General features: G+C 35.9%; 1 protein-coding gene across 1 annotated transcript in view; it reads left to right on the top strand.

Annotated features, from left to right (window-relative positions):
* WNK3 (WNK lysine deficient protein kinase 3) overlaps positions 1-21,758 on the top strand; it is a 158,617-nt gene that overhangs the window by 17,239 nt on the left and 119,620 nt on the right. Inside the window, exon 2 of the mRNA XM_044380160.3 lies at positions 3,753-4,398. Within this exon, the coding sequence (XP_044236095.1) occupies positions 3,862-4,398 (537 nt within the window). The 5' untranslated portion in view covers positions 3,753-3,861. The remainder of the gene's footprint in view (positions 1-3,752; positions 4,399-21,758) is intronic.

Here is a 21,758-nt window from a genome sequence, read left to right as displayed (position 1 = left end):
ATTTTGCCATTCCTCTTAATTGTTTCTTCTTATTCTTATGGTTTGGGAAACCAGGTGACCAAACATGTTAGAATTATTGTACCAGAGCAGCACTACTATTAGGGTTCTGAGTAAGATTTATATATTTTTTCTTTTTTTTTTTTTTAAAGATTTTATTTATTTATTTGACAGAGAGAGAGACAGCCAGCGAGAGAGGGAACACAAGCAGGGGGAGTGGGAGAGGAAGAAGCAGGCTCATAGCAGAAGAGCCTGATGTGGGGCTCGATCCCAGATCGCCGGGATCACGCCCTGAGCCAAAGGCAGACGCTTAACCGCTGTGCCACGCAGGCGCCCCTATATTTTTTCTTTTTTTAAGATTTTATTTATTTGCCAGAGAGAGAGAGAGAGAGTGAGTACAAGCAGGGGGAGGGCCAGGCAGAGGCAGAGGGAGAAGCAGGCTCCCCGCTGAGCAAGGAGCCCAATGTGGGACTTGATCCCAGGACTCTGGGATCATGCCTGAGCTGAAGGCAGATGCTTAATGGACTAAGCCACCCAGGCATCCTGAGATTCAATTTTTAAAAAGATATGATGCACTTAAAAATGTTTGATGGCTTTTTCCAACTTAAATTCTCTAATTTTACCTATTTTTGTCTGCTTAGAAGTCTTTTTATCTTACTTACGGATCTCTGCTCTTGAGGTTTCTGGATAAGTGACCTTTAGTTAAGTGAAGTAAATAATTATTCTTACTTAAGAATATCCCACCTACAATGGTTACATTTGGGGAATGTGAGTGAAGGGTATACTGGATTCTTTGTATATTCTTGCAGGCTTTTTTTCTATGTCTAAGATTATGTTAGAATAAGTTAAAGAAAAAAATCTCTACCTCAGTGAGGCATTGTTAGATACTTTTTCTCACTTGGAGGCAATACTAGTCTTATTAGATGACTTTTAAAGTGTACTGATTTGGCAGTGTAACCTCACAGAGCACTTCTTAGCTTTGGCATTAACACAGTTATTTCCTAGTCTGTCATCTGATAGGCAAATTTCTGGGAGTTTTTATAGACTCTTTTTTTGCCCCACAACCATATTCATTTAGATGGTAAATCTTGCATTTAGTATTTGCTTAACATGTCTTTAATCTGTCCCTCTTGCCACTATTTTCATTCTAACCTCAGCATCTCTTTCCTGGATTATGGCAGTAGCTCTCTAACTGGTCTTCTTGTTTTACATTGTATGGCATAGAAATCCTGGGTGACTGTCTCTCTGTCCTCATCTACCTGCTTCTAATATGTGAGTAATCTCTTCATGGTACTACTCATATGCACTTACTCCATACTATTTCATGACTTTGCTTGTGATCTTCCCTTTGCTTGGGTCAGCTAATTTTCTTTCTTCAAGACTCAGTTTGGGTATCTTTTCCAGAAAACCTTACTTAGAGTATCTGACTTCAGGTTTTTGCATGTAGATAACCAGTAGTCCCAGCACCATTTGTTGAAAAGACTGTTCTTTATTGAATTTTCTTGGCACCCTTGTTGAAAATTAATTAACTATGAATATGTGGGTCTTTTTCTGGACTGTTTATTTTTACTCCATTTATCTATACATCCTTAAGACAGTGTGAATATCACACTGTCTTAATACTATAGCTTTGTAGTAGGTTTTAAAATTGGGAAGGGTTGGGGCGCCTGGGTGGCTCAGTCGTAAGTGTCTGCCTTTGGCTCAGGGCGTGATCCCAGAGTCCTGGGTTCGAGCCCCACATCAGGCTCCTCTGGTGGGAGCCTGCTTCTTCCTCTCCCACTTCCCCTGCTTGTGTTCCCTCTCTCACTGGCTGTCTCTCTCTCTCTGTCAAATAAATAAATAAAATCTTTAAGAAAAATAAAAATTAAATTGGGAAGGGTGAATCTTCCAACTTTGTTCTTTTTCAAGATGGTTTTGGCTTTGGCTCTTCTAGGCCCCTTGAAGTTCTATATGAATTTTAGGATCAGCTGGTTAATTTCTGCAAAGAAACCAGCTGGAATTTTGATAGGAATTGTGTTAAACGTGTAGAACATTTTGGGGTGTTTCTCCTCATTTTGTTTTAGTTCAGGTTGGTTTTCTTCAGTTTTTCAAATTTGGTATTTCTGTATATGCTTGATTTGACATGAAAAATTGTGCCTTTTGAGGCATATAACATGATAATAGGTATATAGGCTTAATTTTTTGATGCATGTTTGTGGTGGGAAGGGAAGAATTTTCTTATCCGTAGTTTGACCATTTTTGAAAAACTTTTTTTTTCTTATACATTCCACATATTTCCACAAGTTCATTGTGGAAAGTCAGAAAATACAAGAAAGCAGAAAGAAAGAAGTTCATAATTCCACCAGTCAGTGTTAATAGAGTGTGTACATGTGTGTATGGAAGCTTATTGTATGTTTTTTTCATTTAATCATATATGGGGACTGTCTTTTCATCTCGCTAAAAACTGCAGTGTTTTTCTTTTTTAGATTTTTTTTTGTTTTTTTAAGTAAGCTCCATGCCCAACATGGGGCTTGAACTCATGACCCTGAGATCAAGAGACACACACTCTACCTACTGAGCCAGCCAGACACCCCAAAACTGCAGTGTTTTTTAATGCTGTGTCACATCTCATTTTGATATTTTACCAAACCTCTATTAGGCTAATGTTTAGGATAGTTTTTCCAAATTATAAGTACTATAGTTAAATCTTTGCCCAGATTCTTGACTATTTTCTATGGCAAGTTCCTATAAGTGGAATTGCTGGTTCAAGTGGATGCATATTTTTGTCTTTCTTGCCATTTTTTTATTATAGTGTCTTAATATTTGACAGTAGTTTCTTTCTGTTAATATATGGGGGTAAACTCATTAACAAGTATTTACATTATTTGAAACTACCGTTAGATGTTCATAGCAGCATTATTCACAATAGTTAAAAGGTAAAAAAAAAAAATTCATTGACCAGATGAATGGAGAAACAAATGTGGTATACCCACACAGTGGAATATTGTTGAGCCTTAAAAAGGAATGAAATTCTGATACATGTTGCAACATGCATGAACTTTAAGCATTATGCGAAGTGAAATAAGCCAGGCACAGAAGGACAAATATTGTATGATTCCACTTAGATGAAGTACCTAGAATAAGCAAGTTCATAGGGACAGAAAGTAGAATAGAGATTACCAGAGGCTAGGCAGATGGGGAGTTTAATGGATATAGAATTTCAGTTTGGAATGATGAAAAATTTCTGGAAATGGGTAGTGGTAGTGATTGTACAGCATTGTGAATGTACTTAATGCCACTGAATTGTACACTGAAAAATGGTTAAATGGTAAATTTGATATTCAGTATATTTTACCACAATAAAATATACTACTATTGGATTAATTTCAGAATTTTAGATAAAAACTACTTACTGAGAAATTATGTGCTTATTTTACTTATTGTGTGTTACATTGTAGCTAAGTGAACTCAGGGTTTGGATACTTGTTTTAAATATGATGGATTGATAGATGGTGCTGAGAACTAAGTTCCTAACTCAATTCATGCAATATGAAGATTTATTGAGCTGTATATGCCAAGTAGTCTGCTAGGCACTGAGGACTACAGTGGTAAACAAGATAAGACATAGTCCCTGGAGTCTCCTGGTTGCTAAGATTGGACAGAAAAAGAACAAACTTCTTATTAAGAAAAAAAGGGATTAAGCAATCAGGTGACTTGTTTTCTCCTTAATGATTTCCTTTGTGGGATGATTTTAAAATATCCTTTCCCCCCTCCAGGTTGCTATGGAAACATACGACTAAATAAACGGAAGTCCATTCTGATACCTGAGATGTAACTGGACTAAAGAGTGGAACAGGAAAAATTTTAGTGCCAACCTCAATTACAATGGCTACTGATTCAGGAGAACCAGCTAGCACAGAAGATTCTGAGAAACCTGATGGAGTTTCATTGGAAGACAGAGCTCCTCAGCTTGTAGCAACTTTGACAGTGGAAGCTAGACTAAAAGAAAAAAAGAGTACCTTTTCTGCTTCTGGGGAAACTATAGAAAGAAAGAGATTCTTCCGAAAGAGTGTTGAGATGATGGAAGATGATAAAGTTGCTGCATCTTCCTCCAAAGATGAGAGAATGAAGACCACAGCAAATATTCCAAGAGTAGAAAAGCTTCCTACAAATGTGCTAGGAGGTGGACAAGAAGTTAAATACGAACAGTGTTCAAAGGCAACTTCAGAGTCCTCAAAAGAATGTCTCAAGGAGAAAAATGAAAAAGAAATGGAAGAAGAAGCAGAAATGAAGGCTGTAGCTACTTCTCCTAGTGGCAGGTTCCTGAAATTCGACATAGAGTTGGGAAGAGGAGCATTTAAAACAGTATATAAAGGATTGGACACTGAAACATGGGTTGAGGTTGCTTGGTGTGAACTGCAGGTGGGTATATAATCTTCTTGGTTTTAATAAATTCCAGTTTTAGCAGCCCTGGCCTTCTGAGTGATCCAGGATTAATGTATATCATGGATTAAGATAAATTGAAAGGCTTGTTCCCTGCCTCCCTGAAATTATGCTCTATTCCTAGATCGTCTTAGGAGCTCATGGCAGCCTTTTTTTCCTACTGTTGTTTTCCCTCCTGTTTTAAAAGGGAAAAAGTCTATCAATGCTTTCTTTGGGAAAATGCTCTTAATTTATTAATGTTGGGAAATCCCCCAAACTCTTGAGGTCTCATTTTGAAAACTTTTAGTAAGTTTTAGTTAGTTGCCTTATGAGTTGATTGTTGTACTAAGTGTTTGGGAGTGTGATATGTCAGAGATATATTTAGTGCGATACCTCCCTTTTCTCTTTCAACAAATTTTTGGGGGTTCATACGGTGTTTTTCAGAATAGAAAATGTTATGCTTGATTCTTTGAGGACTTCTATTAATATAAATTTGTCCTTGCTTTAAATTTACCTCAAAGAGCGTCTCTGGAAGAAATAATCACCAGAACCTACTGAGGTTAGTCAAAAGGAGAAATGAAAACAACAGGAGATTAGTTGAATTTCCTCGATATTTGGTTCCACAATATTTGTGTGGTACTTTTAACTAATGAAGGACTAAATGGGGACAGAACATCATAGAAGGGATTATAATAAGAATAGTTTTGGATAGTTATAGTTCAAATATAAAGAAACCTTTGTGACCTCAGTCAGCCCATGGGAAATGTCAGTGTTCACATGAAATGCTTAAAATTAAGATTGAATAGAGCAGGTCACTAAGTACAGGCTCTTGTTGTTATTCAGATTCCAGTGGTCTCTGTGCATGTGGATGTGTATGTAGGTGCTGTGATTTCACCCATTCTGAATTTGCTGTAGGTTTCCATTTAGATAGGTTGAAATTTAGTCCAGGTTCCTGCATTTCTAGGGAGCTTTTTGTTTAACAACATGGTTTTGAAACTTCACTGTCTGTAAGAGTTAGTGTTTGCTTCATATGCGGATTCCAGAGCCTATTGTCAGAGATTCAGATTCCATAAGTCTGGGGTGGGATGTAAGACTGCAATTTTAACAAGCTTTCATAGTGCTTTGAATGTGACAAGTCCCTTGGCTCTCTGGAATGCAAGTTACCTAGCAGTCCAGCCATTCTGGTAGTTCTCGAAAGGTGTGTGCATGTGTGGGTTTGCTTAGTTTGCTCTTCACCCCCTTGTTCCCCTTTCAGAATTTTAAAAGGTCACGGGGCGCCTGGGTGGCATGTGGTTAAGCGTCTGCCTTTGGCTCAGGGCGTGATCCCGGCGTTATGGGATCGAGCCCCACATCAGGCTCTTCCGCTATGAGCCTGCTTCTTCCTCTCCCACTCCCCCTGCTTGTGTTCCTTCTCTCGCTGTCTCTATCTCTGTTGAATAAATAAATAAAATCTAAAAAAAAAAAAAGAATTTTAAAAGGTCTGTGTCATAGTAGAAATATTAGGTCATGTGAACAAATAAACATCAAAAGCACCTGAAATTCCACTCTTTTGAGGATGCTTTTTTTTTTTTTTTTTTTTTTTTAAAGATTTCATTTATTTATTCGACAGAGATAGAGACAGCCAGTGAGAGAGGGAACACAAGCAGGGGGAGCGGGAGAGGAAGAAGCAGGCTCATAGCGGAGGAGCCTGATGTGGGGCTCGATCCCATAACGCCGGGATCACGCCCTGAGCCGAAGGCAGACGCTTAACGCTTAACCGCTGTGCCACCCAGGCGCCCCTTTTGAGGATGCTTTTAAACAGTATTTATCTTTCTGGACTCTTTTTTTTTCCCCAGATGAGTATATGACTATTTTTTCTCCACAAAGTGGGATTCTTACTATAAGATTTTACAAAACCTTTTGTTTTTACTTATCATGAACATCTTTTCATTACCAGTAATTGTGAATTAAATTATTATTATTATTTTTTTAAAGATTTTTTATTTATTTATTCGACAGAGATAGAGACAGCCAGCGAGAGAGGGAACACAAGCAGGGGGAGTGGGAGAGGAAGAAGCAGGCTCATAGTGGAGGAGCCTGATGTGGGGCTCTATCCCACAACGATGGGATCATGCCCTGAGCCGAAGGCAGACGCTTAACCACTGTGCCACCCAGGCGCCCCTAAATTATTATTTTTAATAGACACCTTTATAAGTTATTTAATCAGTCTGCTATTTTTGGACATCTAGAATTTTCTCCAGTATTTCACTATTATAAACATGGTTGTGATCAACATCCTTGTATATATAGTGAAAACTATGTACATTTTAATTTCATCTCTTCCTTTTGATGTTGGTAACACTCATCTTTTGTGATACTCTGTCTATAAATGGGGGAAATCATTTCCATTCACTTGGTAGTAGGATACATAGTAAAGATATGTCAGGTATTTTGCAAATTGTATACTCTAGCTATGCTAAAGGAGGCTTAGGTAAAACTTAAAATATTCTAGTGGTAGGGACCACTTAGGGGAGTGTGTTCTATCATTCCCCTGTGGAGAGACTGAAAGAGCCCATGAGGTCTTACTACTCAACGTGTGGTCCCTGGACCAGCAGCATGGACATCACCTGGGAGCTTGTTAGAACTACTCAAGTCATGATCTCCAGGTCCTGGGATCGAGCCCCACGTGGGGCTCCCAGCTCAGTGGGGAGTCTGCTTCTCCCTCTCCCTCTGCCTCTACCCCTGCTTCTGCTTTCTCTGTCTCTCTCTCTCTCTTAAATGAATAAATAAAATCTTAGAAAAAAAAGAGAACTACAGGTTCCGAAATCTCATCCCAGACCTACTGAATCAGAATTTGTTTCTTAGTGACACACAGTATGCACAGTAGTGTTTGAAAAGCCCTGAAAGAAGGGACCACCAGTCCAAGAGCTAGCTGAATCAGAGGAGGAATTCCCTTAATACACCAACATGAGCTTTATATTATATCATAGATACTGATTCCTGCTATCTGCTCCAGCCTTTCCAAATGAGAATCTCCAAAGAGATGGGCCCCAGAAACTTATTTTTTGAAAGTTCCCCAGGTGATTGGACACATAGCCAGCTTTGGTAATATCTCAAGTAGAGCAAATGTTGTAAATATATAAAATACATTTTAACTTACATCGAGAATAATTGCAGTTTTCTATTCTGAAAGGAATGTCAGAATTAATGGACTTAGTTGATAAAATTTTTAGACATCACTTCATTTTCTGTATATTTGGAATTAGGAAAAACTAACTTATGAGTACTATGCAATTTGTAATGTATAATTTTTCATATTTTTTTCACAAAGTCTTCTTTGTTATATAGTTAAACAGTTTTGTAAAAAAACATCCCAGTCAGTAATTTAAATGTTTAAAGTATTCCAAATTCTTCTCCAATCTTTGTTTATATGTATGTGTATGTGTTTGTGTGTATAGTATATAAAATTGGTATGTCCATACTTTTGTTATCAATTTGATATGTATTTTCTATTTATTAACATCATTAAAATATTTTAACTGTATTTTATTGCATACATAACACCTCTTGCTTAAATCTCATTCCCTGAAATTAGGCAGTTCTTTTTTTTATTTCATTTTTGCATGTTTGATTTAACAGCTTAACAAAAGGCTTTCACACCTTTTTTGCTTGATGGCGTTTCCCCCACTGTGGATATTTGAGCCTTGTGTAACGTTGTTAAAAGCTCCATATCCATTTGTTTAGAATACATTGACCTTATGGCAGTGGAAAGAACCAGGAGAGAGAGATTTTACTGCTGATATTTGACTTTGAGAATGTTAAACAAACAAATCCTTTGATGATGTAGGTCAGATTTAGGATTTGGCCATAAACATCTGCATTTCAATAGTTTGTCTTATTTTATGGTTTCCATAACTTGATTTATGCATTACTGGAAAGGCTGACCAATTGTTCTTTGTAAAAAATCTGCTAAACTACTTGGTAAATTGGTAATTTACTCTGAGTGAGGGTTATCAGTCATAAGTGTTGTTTGGAAGACTGTTTATTTTAGTTCTTGATGTTGAAAGACCTGGTAAGATGTTACTGAAAGGCTTGTTTAGTAACTCTTAGAAGGAGTCAATCACAAAAATTTGTAATATTTTCCTCTTCGACTAACAACTTGAGAATCAACAGCACTCTCCTTTTACACATGGAAACATAACCAGTTTTTGCTTTACTATAATTTGGAAAAAATACTTCCACTAGTGCATTTTTTCATTTGTTTTCTTGATGGAATTGAGTTTCCATATAATGGGGCTATTTTCCAAATGAAGAGACATCATAGATATCTGAAAACTTTTTTGTGATTTGACTGTTTCTAAAACGTATTTGAGTGTTCTTATAATAAGCTTCACTGTGGGGTCAGATATGTGATTGCGTGCTTCTCAGAGTAATTAAATGGGCCTCCTTTTTTATTTTAATTAAAAATTAAAAAAAATTTAATCCCAGTATAGTTAACATGTAGCGTAATATTAGTTTCAATATAGTGTACGGTACAGTGATTCAACAATTCCATACATCACCCGGTGTTCATCGGGACAAGTACTTTCCTTCATCCCCATCACCTATTTAACCCATCCCCTTACCTGCCTCCCCTCTAGTAACCATCAGTTTGTTCTCTATAGTTAGTATCTGTTTCTTGGTTTTCCCCTCTCTTTTTTCCCTTTGCTTGTGTGTTTTATTTCTTAAATTCCACATATGAGTGAGGTCATATGGTATTTATTTTTCTCTGACTGACTTATTTCACTTAGCAGTATACTCTCTAGTTCTTAATGGGCCTCCATCTAACAACTAGACACATAACAAGTCTAGCTGTAATCTCTGAACTGAACCAAAAATGGCACTGAAAAGAAAGATTTTTTTAAAAAGACACAGTTGACTGTAGCAGGTTGACATGTTGAGTGAGCATTCTAATGCACTTTCATTATAGTAGTGTATATATTCAGAGCAATGCAATGGAAGTAGCAGTCTAAAAATCTATACTTCCACACCCAAAGCACCTATCACAATTGTGGAGAAACTTCTTTCCATTTTATTGTCATTCATCACCTAAAAGCACTTTGGGGAAGTGTATTTTTCAACACCGGCCCTACATTTAATTGTAAAATTAGAATTAGATAATAATGTGAAAACAGCTAAATTTCCAAAGGAAAAATTAAAAAAATGTATGCTAGAATTTCTTTTTCTGAATAAATATTGTGGTCCAAAGTATTCACTCTGGGATACTTTTGCTCTCAAAATATTTTTGTTACGGTCTTCTTGGAAATGTTTCCAGGTTCTGTTTGAGCACCACAAGAAAATGCTTTGTTACATATAGGCACACCCAAAATATTGTTATTCAGTTTGATTCCCCTGTCTCTTCATCTGACTTAGCCCTCAAAGTGGAATACTCTCATGGACAGAGAAGATTACATTGAAGGGAGGAGGGATAAAGCTTACTTAAATATATATATTCTAGTCTCTTTGTTTAAAAACTAGTCACGTAACTTTATCAAGTACAAACCAAAGGCAGATGTTTTCATAAAATGACAAAGGGTGAGAGTGTCAGGAGACAGACTTGATCTGGGAAACTGCATTTATTTTCTCAGTTCAGAGTTAGTTTTGAACTATCTATCTGTTTGATAGCTCAAAGAACAAATTGATACATCTAGTAGGCTAATTAATTACACTCCAAAGATGCCCATGTCCTAATCCCTGGAATTTATGAATATGTTACCTTACATTGTAAAAAGGACTTTGTAGATGTGATTGAAGATTTTGTGGTGGGTAGATTATCCCAGATTATCTGGGTGGGCCAAAGGTAATCACAAAGGTCCTTAGAGAGAGGAAGGATGGTCATGGTCTGAAGAAGATCTGATGATGGAAGCAGAGGTTGGAGTGATGTGATTGGTGGAAGTGGGCAGTGAGCCAAGGAACATGGGAAACCTTTAAAAGCTAGAAAAGTCAAGGAAACAGATTCTTCCCTAGAGCATGCAGAAGGAACAGAACCTTGTCAATACCTTCATTTTAGTCTAGTGAGACTCGTTTTGGACTTCTGATCTCCACAAGTAGAAGATAATAAATTTGTGCTGTTTTAAACCACTAAATTTGTGGCAATTTGTTACAACAGAAATAGGAAATGAGTACAATACCCGCAGCTGCCATTCATTCATTTGTCCATTCAACAAATAATTATTCAGTTCCATATGTGTTAGAACTGTGCTAAGTGCTAGGGACATAATGGGGAGGAAAAGCAGACACAGGCCCTATTTTCATAAAACTTACAGTAGAGGGAATTTATAGTCAGTAAGAAGGCTTGAGATGGGAATTAGTGAAAAGATCAAAGTGCTGTTAAATATAGGTTTGTTTGAAGGAAATGGTAGGGTTGGGAGTATCGGGCAATGGGGATACCACTGCTTTACTACTTAGTTTTCTTTTTTTAAACTTTTTATTTTGAGATAATTTGCTACTAACTGAAGAGTTGCAAAGGTAGTACAGAAAGTTCTGGTATGCCCTTCACTCAGTATCCTCTTATGTTGATACCTTAACCAGAGAACATTTATCAAAACTTAAGAAATTGAAATTGGTGTAATAACTATTGACTAAAGTCCAGAACTTACTTGGATTTTACCAGTTTTCCTACTGATGTCCTTTTTCAGTGCTGTGATCCCATTTAGGATCCCACATTGTGTTTAGTTGTTACATGCTTTTAGTCTCTTCTAAACTATGATAGTTCTTCAGTCTTTCCTTTTTCATGATCTTGAACTTTTAAAGAGTACTACTAGGTTATTTTATAGAATGTCCCTTAATTTGGGTTTGCCATGTTTTCTCATGATTAGATTTAGGTTATGAATTTTGGGAAGAATACCACAGAAGTGATTCAACCTTCTCAGTGCATCATAGCAGGGGGTACATGATATTGGTTTAGATTACTGGTGATGATAACCTTGATCACTTGGTTAGGGTGGTGGCTAATAGATTGTTTCCTACTGTAAAATTAATATTTTTCCCTTTGTAGATTAATAAATATCTTGGGAGTAGGTACTTTGAGACTATGCAAGTATCTTTTTCTCCTCAAACTTCGCCCAGTTGTTTTGGCAACCGTTGGTGTATCTTGCCTGTAATAAGTATTACTGTTGATGTTCTAATAGTGATTTTCTATTTCCCCACATTCTTTCTATAGTTATTAATTGGAATTACCTCTTAGTTTTATGTGGTCTTTTCCTAAGTATGACTGATAAGTTTCTGAAAGTCCAACAATTGGGGAATTTGTGGTTGAGGAACTTTAGTATATTTTAAATTATTAATAATGGTATCATATACCTTCCATTTATCAAAATTAATGTTAATTGAGCACTTGTATGAGTACCTGGATAGGTACTTAATTTGAATATTTTATTTAATTTTTGTAAGAGTTGTATGAAGTAGAGATGATTAGTTTTCAGGTGGTGGAACTGAGGTTTAGATACATTAAGTAACTTGCTCAAAGGGATAAAGCAGGGATTTGTATTCATCAGTTATAATATGAAACATTTACATAGGTGATTTAAGAATTTTCCCCTCATTAGTAATTTGAGCAGATCATTCTTTTGTTTTTAATCAATTTAGAACAGTTTCATAAGTGGATCCTGTTTAAAATAAAGTTCTTAATGTTAAACTACTAAGGCTCAAGGGATATTTAATAGTGTCATTGAAAGACACTCCCTGGCCTGGGGGCCTCTGAGGAACAATTTAATGGCTGGGTTGCCTTGGTTCAGTGTCTGGTCTTCATTTTCGGTCAGTGTTCAGAGGTGTTTGGAAATGTTGGGGAGACTGACTTGTGTTAATTCAAAAGCCTAAATCTAGGACACAAATTTATTAATTTAGAATGAGGAATACAGTTGGTAGGTCAACGAGTTCTGGTTGGTCTGTAGGCTAGATACATGGGACGCTAAATTATAATCAGAAACTGGCTTGGTAAGAATAGAGTCAGAACAAAGGAACTAGAGTTCCTGTGTGTTCTTCTGCCAAGACAACAGACCAAGCAAATGAACTGTATGCTCAGGTTCTGCCTGAATGAGGACATCGTCTTTGTTCAAGGGTACTGGAAGACAAGTGAACCTGGTTCTGTATTTGGTTCATTCCCTTTTCCATGTGCTATCTTGACTACCATTGATGAGCACTTTCTAAAAAGGTATTGATACTATTGCTGTCTAAAAGCTTTAAAATGCTAATATGGCCAGGCTATAACTATTATATGCTGATTTCTTCATTAGTACTTTGGTATTACCACTTATAAATTATCATTATCCTAGTGTGTGTTTATTTCATATAGCTTTAGTTCTGGTATACTATACCATCTCTCCAAGGAAAGTGGTTTGTGAATGAGGTATCTGCAGTCATTGCTGTGAAGACTGTTTCTGGGAGGCAAAGCAATGAACTAGAGAGTACTCAGAATTCAGAATATGGCAGACCTGGGTTCCAGTGTTGCCTTGCCAGTTGGGTATCTTGGGCAAGCTAAGCAGCTTAACATTTTGGAGCCTTAGTTTTTTACTTTTTAAAAAAGGAATATAATATTTCTGATATGCAAAAGAGAATAAAGAATAACATGATGGGGGCGCCTGGGTGGCACAGCGGTTAAGCGTCTGCCTTCGGCTCAGGGCGTGATCCCAGCATTATGGGATCGAGCCCCACATCAGGCTCCTCCGCTAGGAGCCTGCTTCTTCCTCTCCCACTCCCCCTGCTTGTGTTCCCTCTCTCGCTGGCTGTCTCTCTCTCTGTCGAATAAATAAATAAAATCTTTAAAAAAAAAAAAAAAGAATAACATGATGGAAATTGTGTACCTGCTGCTCGGCTTGAGAAATAAAAATGTTGAGGATCAGAGATAATTATTATAAAACGTGGCACATGGTTAAGTGTTCAATAAATGATAGTGATAAAATACTGAGCAGCCTCATATTTATCCAAAATACTTATTTATGGACTGCTTTGTAAGTTAAGCACCATTTTGAAGCCTTCATTGTGGTTTTCCTTCTTGAACAAGTTATAATACAGCTTTTATAATATTGTTGATGATTTCTTCCATTCACGTTTGCAGAAACAGAGCCACATAGCCACTGACCTGCTTATGTAGTTCATTGTTGGTATTTGCATTAAGAGACATAGCTGATAAGGTTATAGTTTATGTTTTGGAAATGAAATGTTTCTTTTTTGTTTCGTTTTTGTTTTTACTTAAATTCCATTTATTTAACATACAGTGTAATAATAGTTTCAGGTGTACAACGTAGTGATTCAGCACTTCCACATATCACCCTGTGCTCATTACAAAAGCACTCCTTAATCCCCATCACCTATTTAACTCACCCCCCCCCCCGGCCTACCTCCTCTCTGGTAACCATCAGTTTGTTCTCTAGTTAGGAGTCTGTTTCTTGGTTTGCCTTTCTCTCTCTCTTTTTTCCCTTTGCTCATTTGTTTTGTTTCTTAAATTCCACATATGAGTGAAATCATATGGTATTTGTCTTTCTCTGACTGATTTCTCTTGGCATAATACTTCCTAGTTGCATCTGTATCATTGCACATGGCAAGATTTCATTCTTTTTTATGGCTGAGTTATATTCCATTGTGTGTATATTCCATTGGCAGGTTTACTTTCCACTCACTGAATTAGAAGTGGACCTTGGAAGATCTGGGCCGTCCCTGAAAGTGGAGTTTACCTCCAGCGATATATCTGGGGCAGCAGTTGTAATTTTGTAAAGTTGTTTACTCCTAATGCTGACTACTTTTGATTCCTAGGATCAAAGGGTAAGATGGAGTAGTTTAGCTTGGCACATGAAAGACTTGTATTCTACTAATTTAATAAGAAGGCATCAAAATTTATTCATTATTCTTCAGAACAGATCTGCTGATCTATCACAAGTTAATGGCTTCCAGCTAATTATAGGGACAGTTAGAACTTAATTAGTCATCTTAGATTAGACAGAAAAGCATAAACACTTATTTCCAGGTCTCTTCTAAGTGTAGCATTCTTTGCTCTTGTTCTTTAAGTTCCTTAACTCTTTAGCATTAAAAAAAAATGTTCAGATACAATTGACATATAACATTGTGTAAGTTTAAGGTGTACAGTATGTTGGATTGATACATTTATATATTGCAATATGATTGCTACAGTAGCATTAGCAATTTATCATGTCACATGTTTATCATTTCTTTTTTGTGTTGAAAACAGTTAAGATTTAGTTGCTTAGCAACTTTGAAGTTTATAACAATATTGTTGACTAATCACTATGTTGTCTATTAGATCTTCAGAACTTGCTTATTTACTAGTTGTACATTTATATCCTTGAACAACATCTCTCAAATTCCCTTCCCACTCCGTGGTAACCAGTGTTCTACTCTCTGTTTTTACAAATACATTTTTTAGATTCCGCATTTATTTATTTACTTATTTTTAAAGATTTTATTTATTTATTTGACAGAGAGGGGGTACAAGCAGGGGGAGTGGCAGGGAGAGAGAGAAGCAGGCTCCTGCTGAGCAGAGAGCCTGATTTGGGGCTCAATCCCAGGACCCTGGGATCATGACCTGAGCCGAAGGCAGATGCTTAACGTACTGAGCCACCCGGCGCCCCTAGATTCCACATTTAAATGATATCACACAATGTTTGTATCTCAGAAGGATATCTGCATACCCATGTTCTTTGCAGCATTATTCACAATAGCCAAGATATGGAAACAACCTAGGTGTTTGTCAGCAGATGAATAGATAAAGATGTGAAGCATATGTATGCACACAATGGAATATTATTTAGATATACACAACGGAATATTATTTAGCCATGAGAAAGAAGGAAACCCTGCCATTTATGACAACATGGATGGACCTTGAAGGCATTATGCTAAGTGAGATAAGTCAGAGCAAGACAAATAATGTATGAGTTCCTTAACTCTTTTTTAAAGATTTTATTTATTTATTTGAGAGAGAGAGAGTGTGAGAGAGTGCCCAAGCAGGGGGGGGGCAGGGGGAGAGGGAAAGGGACAAGCAAACTCCTCGCTGAGTGAGGACCCTAATGCAGGGCTCGATCCCAGGACCCTGAGAGCACGACCTAAGCCAAAGTTAGATGCTCAACCAACTGAGACACCCAGGCACCCCTTAACTCTTTCTTAAAATAATTTTTTGTTGTGGCAAAATGTGTGTAAAATTTACCATTTTAGGGACACTTGGGTGGCTCAGTCAGTTAAGTGTCCAACTCTTGATTTTTCAGTTCAAGTCATGATCTTAGGGTCCTGAGCTTGAGCCCCATGTCGGGCTCTGAGCTCAGCATGGAGTCTGCTTGTCTCTCTCCCTCTGCTCCTTCCCCTACTTGTTCTCTCTCTCTCTCTCTCTCTCTCTCTCTCAAATAAATAAATAAAATATTTTTTAAATTTACCATTTTAATCATTTTAAGTACATAATTCAGTGGTTTTATGTATATTCACAGTGTTCTATAACCATTACCACCTCCAATTGTCAGAACTTTTAATTATCCCAAACTGAGACTCTATACCCATTAATCAATAACTCCCCCTTAAACACTCTCCCACCCCCTGGTAACCACTGTTCTACTTTCTGTCTCTATGAATTAGCCTAGCCTATTCTAGGTGTCTCATAAAAGTGGAATCACAATATTTGTCCTTTTGTGTCTGGGTTATTTCACCTAGCATAATGTTTTCAAGTTTCATCCATGTTGTAGCATGTATTAGAATTTCATTCCTTTTTAAGGCTGAATGGTATTCCGTTGTACGTATATACCACATTTGTTTTATCCATTTATCCATTGATGTACATTTGTGTTGTTTCTTCTAGCTGTTGTGAGTAATGCTGTTATGAACGTTGGTGTACAAATATCTGCTTAAGTCACTGCTTTTAATTCTTTTTAGTATATATCTAGAAGTGGAATTCCTGGATCATATGGTAACTTTATGTTTACTCTTTCAGGAACTGCCATACTGTTTTCCACAGTGGCTGCCCCATTTTATATTCCTACCAGCAGTATACAAGGGTTCCAAGTTATTTACGTCCTTGCCAAATCTTGTTATTTTCTGTTTTTGTTTTGTTTTGTTTTTTAAATAGCCATCTGAATGGATGTGAAGTGCTATCTCATTCTGGTTTTGATTTGCATTTTCCCTAGTGACTAGTGATGTTGAGCCTCTTCTCATGTGCTTATTGTCAATTTATATTTCATTCTTTGGAAATAAATATTCAAGTCCTTTACCAATTTTTACATTGGGTTTTTTGTCTTTTTGTTGTTGAGTTGTAGGAGTTCTTTATATGATCTGAGTATTAATCCCTTATCAGCTATATGAGTTGCAAATATTTTTTCCCATGCTGTGGCTATCTTTTCATTCTCTTAATAGTGTACAAAAGTTTTAAATTTTGAGTAAGTCCACTTTATTTATTTTTCTTTTGTTAACTCTATGCTTTTGGTGTCATATCCAAAGATTCATTGCTAGGCCCAATGTTATGAATGTTTTGTTTTCTTCTAGAAATTTTTTATTTTTAGCTCTTACGTTTAGGTCTTCAATACATTTTGAGTTAATTTTTGTATATGGTGTAAGGTGAGGGTCCAACTTCACTTTTTTGCATGTGGATACCCAGTTTCTCCTACCATTTGTTGAAGAGACTGTCCTTTCCCATTGAATGATCTTGGCATCCTTGTTGAAAATCATTTATTTGACCATATGAAAGGGATAATTCTTGGCTCTGTAGTCTTTTCCACTGATCTTTTTGTCTGCCTTTATGCCAGTAGCACACTGTTTTGATTACTGTAGCTTTGTAGTAAGTTTTGGAATCAGGAACTCCAACTTTGTTCTTTTTCAAGATTATTTGGGTATTTAAGGTCCTTTGAGATTCCACATGAATTTTAGGATGGGTTTTTTAATTTCTGCAGAAAATGTCTTTGGGATTTTTTAAAAAGATTTTATTTATTTGAGAGAGAGAGTAGAGGAAGGGACAGAAAGAGAAGCAGACTCCTCGCTGAGCAGGGAGTCCGATGCAGGGCTCGATACCAGAACCCTGAAATCACGACCTGAGCTGAAGACAGTTGCTTAACTGACTGAGCCACCCAGGCACCCCTCATTGGGATTTTGAAAGGGATTGCATTGAATTTGCAGATCTCCTTTGGCATTGACACTTAACAATATTAAGCCTTCCAGCCATTAAATTCCATTTATTTCTATCTTCTTTAATTTTAGCAATGTTTTGTAGTTTTCAGTGTTAAGCTTCTCCTTAATTAAATTTCTTCCTATGTATTTTATTCTTTTTGATGCTATTGTAACGGAATTGTTTTCTTAATTTCCTTTTTGGGTTATTAATTTTAGTGTATAGAAACACAACTGATTTTTGAATGTTGATTTTGTATCCTGCAGCTTTGCTGAATTAGTTTATTGGTGTTTGGTTTTGAGTGTCAGGAAAAGGAAGCTAACCACTTGTGAAAATGAAAAAAATGTAATATATTTATAAGTTAATAGAAATAAAGGAAACAAAAAGTAAAATATATAAACAACCTAAAATAAGATAGGAGTAAAATTAAGTATATCATGTGCTAAATCAAATATGTTCCTATTGCATTTGCTTGTTAAACAGACTGTCAGATGGGGTTAAAAGACAAAACCCATGTGTTGTTTACTAAAAACATACTTAAGACAGTGGTAAAGAAAGGTAAGATAAAGGTAAGAACAAGAAAGAGAAAGCTGGAGTGGCAATATTAATATCTGTCACAGAAGGACAGAAGTAAAGTTAAAACATTGAACAGGATTTTATGAAATTATTTACTTCACAGTTTAAGAAGATGTATGAAAGAGCCATAGGCACAAAAAATATTTTGGTTAGTAATTTAAACTAAGAACCTGTAATAGATTCAAGGAAAATGGATAAACATATGGCTATAGTAGGATATTTCAGGTCTTGTTATTTCAAAATAGGACAGATTTAGTAGACAAAAAGTGAATAAACATAGAAGAACTAGATAATGTAATCCACAAACTTCTTTTGATGGATATATAGTACTTTATATCCTTCAAAGAGAGAATATACATTTTTATTAAAAAGTTGGTCAAATTATGTGGCCTAAAGAAAACATTAAGTTAAAGAAAAGAGATTTTATATTCTGTATTATTCAGTAAAATTAGAAATAATGAACCAATCTGAGGGTTTCAGAGGGGAGGGGGTGGAGGGGTGAGTAGCCCAGTGATGGGTATTAAGGAGGGCGCATGTTGTAATGAGCACTGGGTGTTGTATGCAAATAATGAATCATGGAACACTGCATCAAAAACTAATGATGTACTATATGGTGACAAACATAACATGATTTAAAAACTTTGTTTCTTCTCACATTTTCTGTTTTTTGTAGCAGTAATTAAGTGTCAGGTGACTTTAGAGTTACCAAGATTCTAAAAAAAAATAGTGAAAAAATAACCAAAAGATTCTTAATTGGAAATCAGAAATCATACTTCTAGATCAATTTTAGATTGAGGAGAGAATCAAAACTGAAATTATAAACTACCTAGAAAGCAGTGACAAAGAGGACATTATAACAGAATTTGTGGGTCATTGCAAAAGCTATACCCAGAAGAACACTTATCACCTAAAATGTCTTCATTATTAATAAATAATAACTAGAAGGGATATGGTACTTTTGAGACATTAGAGAAATAACAACAAAATAAAGCAAAATAAAGGAAGAGTAAATTAAAGATAACTGAAATTAATAGAAAATTATAAACCTAAAAATAGGATAAATAAATTCTACTCATTTTGGCTTTCTGAAAAATGATTAATGAACCTGATGAAGAAGAATAAAGAGGGCAAAAATACATGAGACAAGAAATGAAAAATGAAAAATAGCCATGCTCTGGAAAAGAGTCAAAGAGGTATAAGAGAACATGATGTGCAACTTTGTCAACAAAATTTTCCCAACATTTTAGTATGAAACGTTTCAAATATAGAGCAAAGTGGAAAGACTTACCTAGAACATCCATTATCTCCACCATCTAGATTCTACCTATAACACTGATAACACATTTTAAATCTTAAGAAATAGATTGCTCCTAAACAAAATACAATCCAAAATGTACCCAAGAAAAAGTAGAAAAGTTGAATAGGCCAGTTATTATAGAAAGTGATCTAAATTTTTTGTTGTTGTTGTTGTTAATACTGGGACAAGGAGGCATCCAAGAATATGCAATCAGCATTGTTTATAATAGAGAAAACTTGGATCAACCCAAATGTCCATCAATGGGTGAATGGATAAATTGTGGTAGAACTATATAATGAGATACTATGCAATAGTTTAAATAAATAAACTGGAACTGTTATACATATCAAAGTAGATAAATACAAAAAATGTAATATCAAACAAAATAATTTGCAAAAGGAACATAACACATGATAACCACCTGTATGAAACTTTAACACTTGTAAAACTATATTGCTTATGGATACAAACATGTAATAAAAATATTTTTAAAACATGCATGGATTAAAAACCTAATTCAGATAGTGGTTACTTCTGGGATGGGAAGGAAGGGAATAGAACTAAGAAGGGATATCTAGGGGATTTCAACTATGTCTCTAATGTCTTGTTTAAAGTGGAAGTAAATTTGGCAAAATGTTAAAATTCAGCAAAGCTGGTTATTATACCTTATTCTTTATGCTTTAATTTTTTTTATAATTAAAACACATCAGAAGCAATCCAGAGCTCGATTTCTAGGTAACCTTTAAATGACAAATAATTCCAACGTTAAAGCTATTTAACCCCACTTAATTTCATGAAGTCAGTGTGATCTCAATACGAATCCTAATATTGTACAAAAAAAGAAAACTATAGCCTAATCTCACATATGGATATAGATGTTAAAATCCTTAGCAAAATATTAGCAAATAGGATTCACCAGTGGATCAAAAGAAGAATGTGCTACAACTAGGTAGGCCTTAAAGATTTTAAGAATAATTCTGTATCAGGGACCTCTCAAGAAACTATATGATCACATTAGTAGGTGCTGAGAAAGCCTTGATAAAATTCAGCAGCCACTCCTAATTAAAAAAAGTAAAGTAGGAATGTAAGGGAATTACTTCAGCATATTAAACTGCTTGCAATAAGAAAAAGTGTTAGATGTTGTAAGCTGTTAGAATAAAATTTTTTATTAAAATACAATAAAAGGTGGTGATAACTGTTACACCATTATTTTTTTCAATATTGTTGTGGATGTCTTAGCAAAATCAATAAGAAAATAAACAGGTCCCTCCATGTTGTCTCAAATGGCACTATCACCCTTTTTGAGGCTGCATAATATCCCATTGTAAATATATATACCACATCTCCTTATCCATTCTTCTGTTGGTAGACACTTAGGTTGCTTCCGTATCTTGGCTGTCATAAATAATGTTGCAGTAAACAAAGGGCTGTATTTATAGTTTTGAATTAATGTTTTAATTTTGGGGAAATAAATACCCAGTGGTGGAATTATTGGATCAAATCGTATTTCTATTTTTAATTTTTTGAGGAACCTCCATACTGTTTTCCAGAGTGGCCACACCAATTTACAATCCTTCCAACCGTGCATGAAGGTTCCTTTTTCTCCACATTCTCACCATCAGTTGTTATTTCTTGTCTTTTTGTTTATAGCCATTCTCACAGGTTTACGGTGATATCTCAGTGTAATTTTGATATGCATTTCCCTGATAATGAGTGATATTAAGCTTATTTTTATGTGTCTGTTGGCCATCTGTATGTCTTCTTTGGAAAAAATGTTCAGATTCTCTAGCCATTTTTAAAAAGATTTATTTATTTTAGAGAGAGAGCGGGGGGGGGGCAGAGGAAGAGGGAGAATCCCAAGCAGACTCCCTGCTGAGCGCAGAGGTGGACATGGGGCTTGATCTCACGACGCTGAGATCATGACCGGAGCTAAATCAAAAGTTGGATGCTTAGCTGACTGAGCCACCCAGGTACTCCTAGCCACTTTTTAAATCTGACTTTTTTTGGTGTTGAGTTATATGAATTCTTTATATATTTCAGATATTAACCACTTATTAGATGTATCATTGACAAATATCTTCTCCCATTTAGTAGGTTGACATTTTCATTGATGGTTTCCTTTGCTGTGCAGAAGCTTTTTATTTTGATGTTGTCCCAATAGACTCAGAACAGAGTTTAGAAATAGACCCAAACAGATATGGTCAAGTGATTAAAAAAAAATGCAATGGACCATGGCAGACTATGGACTCTGGGAAACAAACTGAGGGCTTCAGAGGGGAGGGGGGTGGGGGAATGGGATAGGCTGGTGATGGGTAGTAAGGAGGGCACGTATTGCATGGTGCACTGGGTGTTATATGCAAGTAATGAATCATGGAA

This window comes from Ursus arctos, chromosome X (genome assembly GCF_023065955.2).
Source record: "Ursus arctos isolate Adak ecotype North America chromosome X, UrsArc2.0, whole genome shotgun sequence".
NCBI classification, from domain to species: Eukaryota; Metazoa; Chordata; class Mammalia; order Carnivora; family Ursidae; genus Ursus; species Ursus arctos.
Note: the sequence above shows the minus strand (reverse complement) of the source record. Positions and strands in the feature narration are given on the sequence as shown.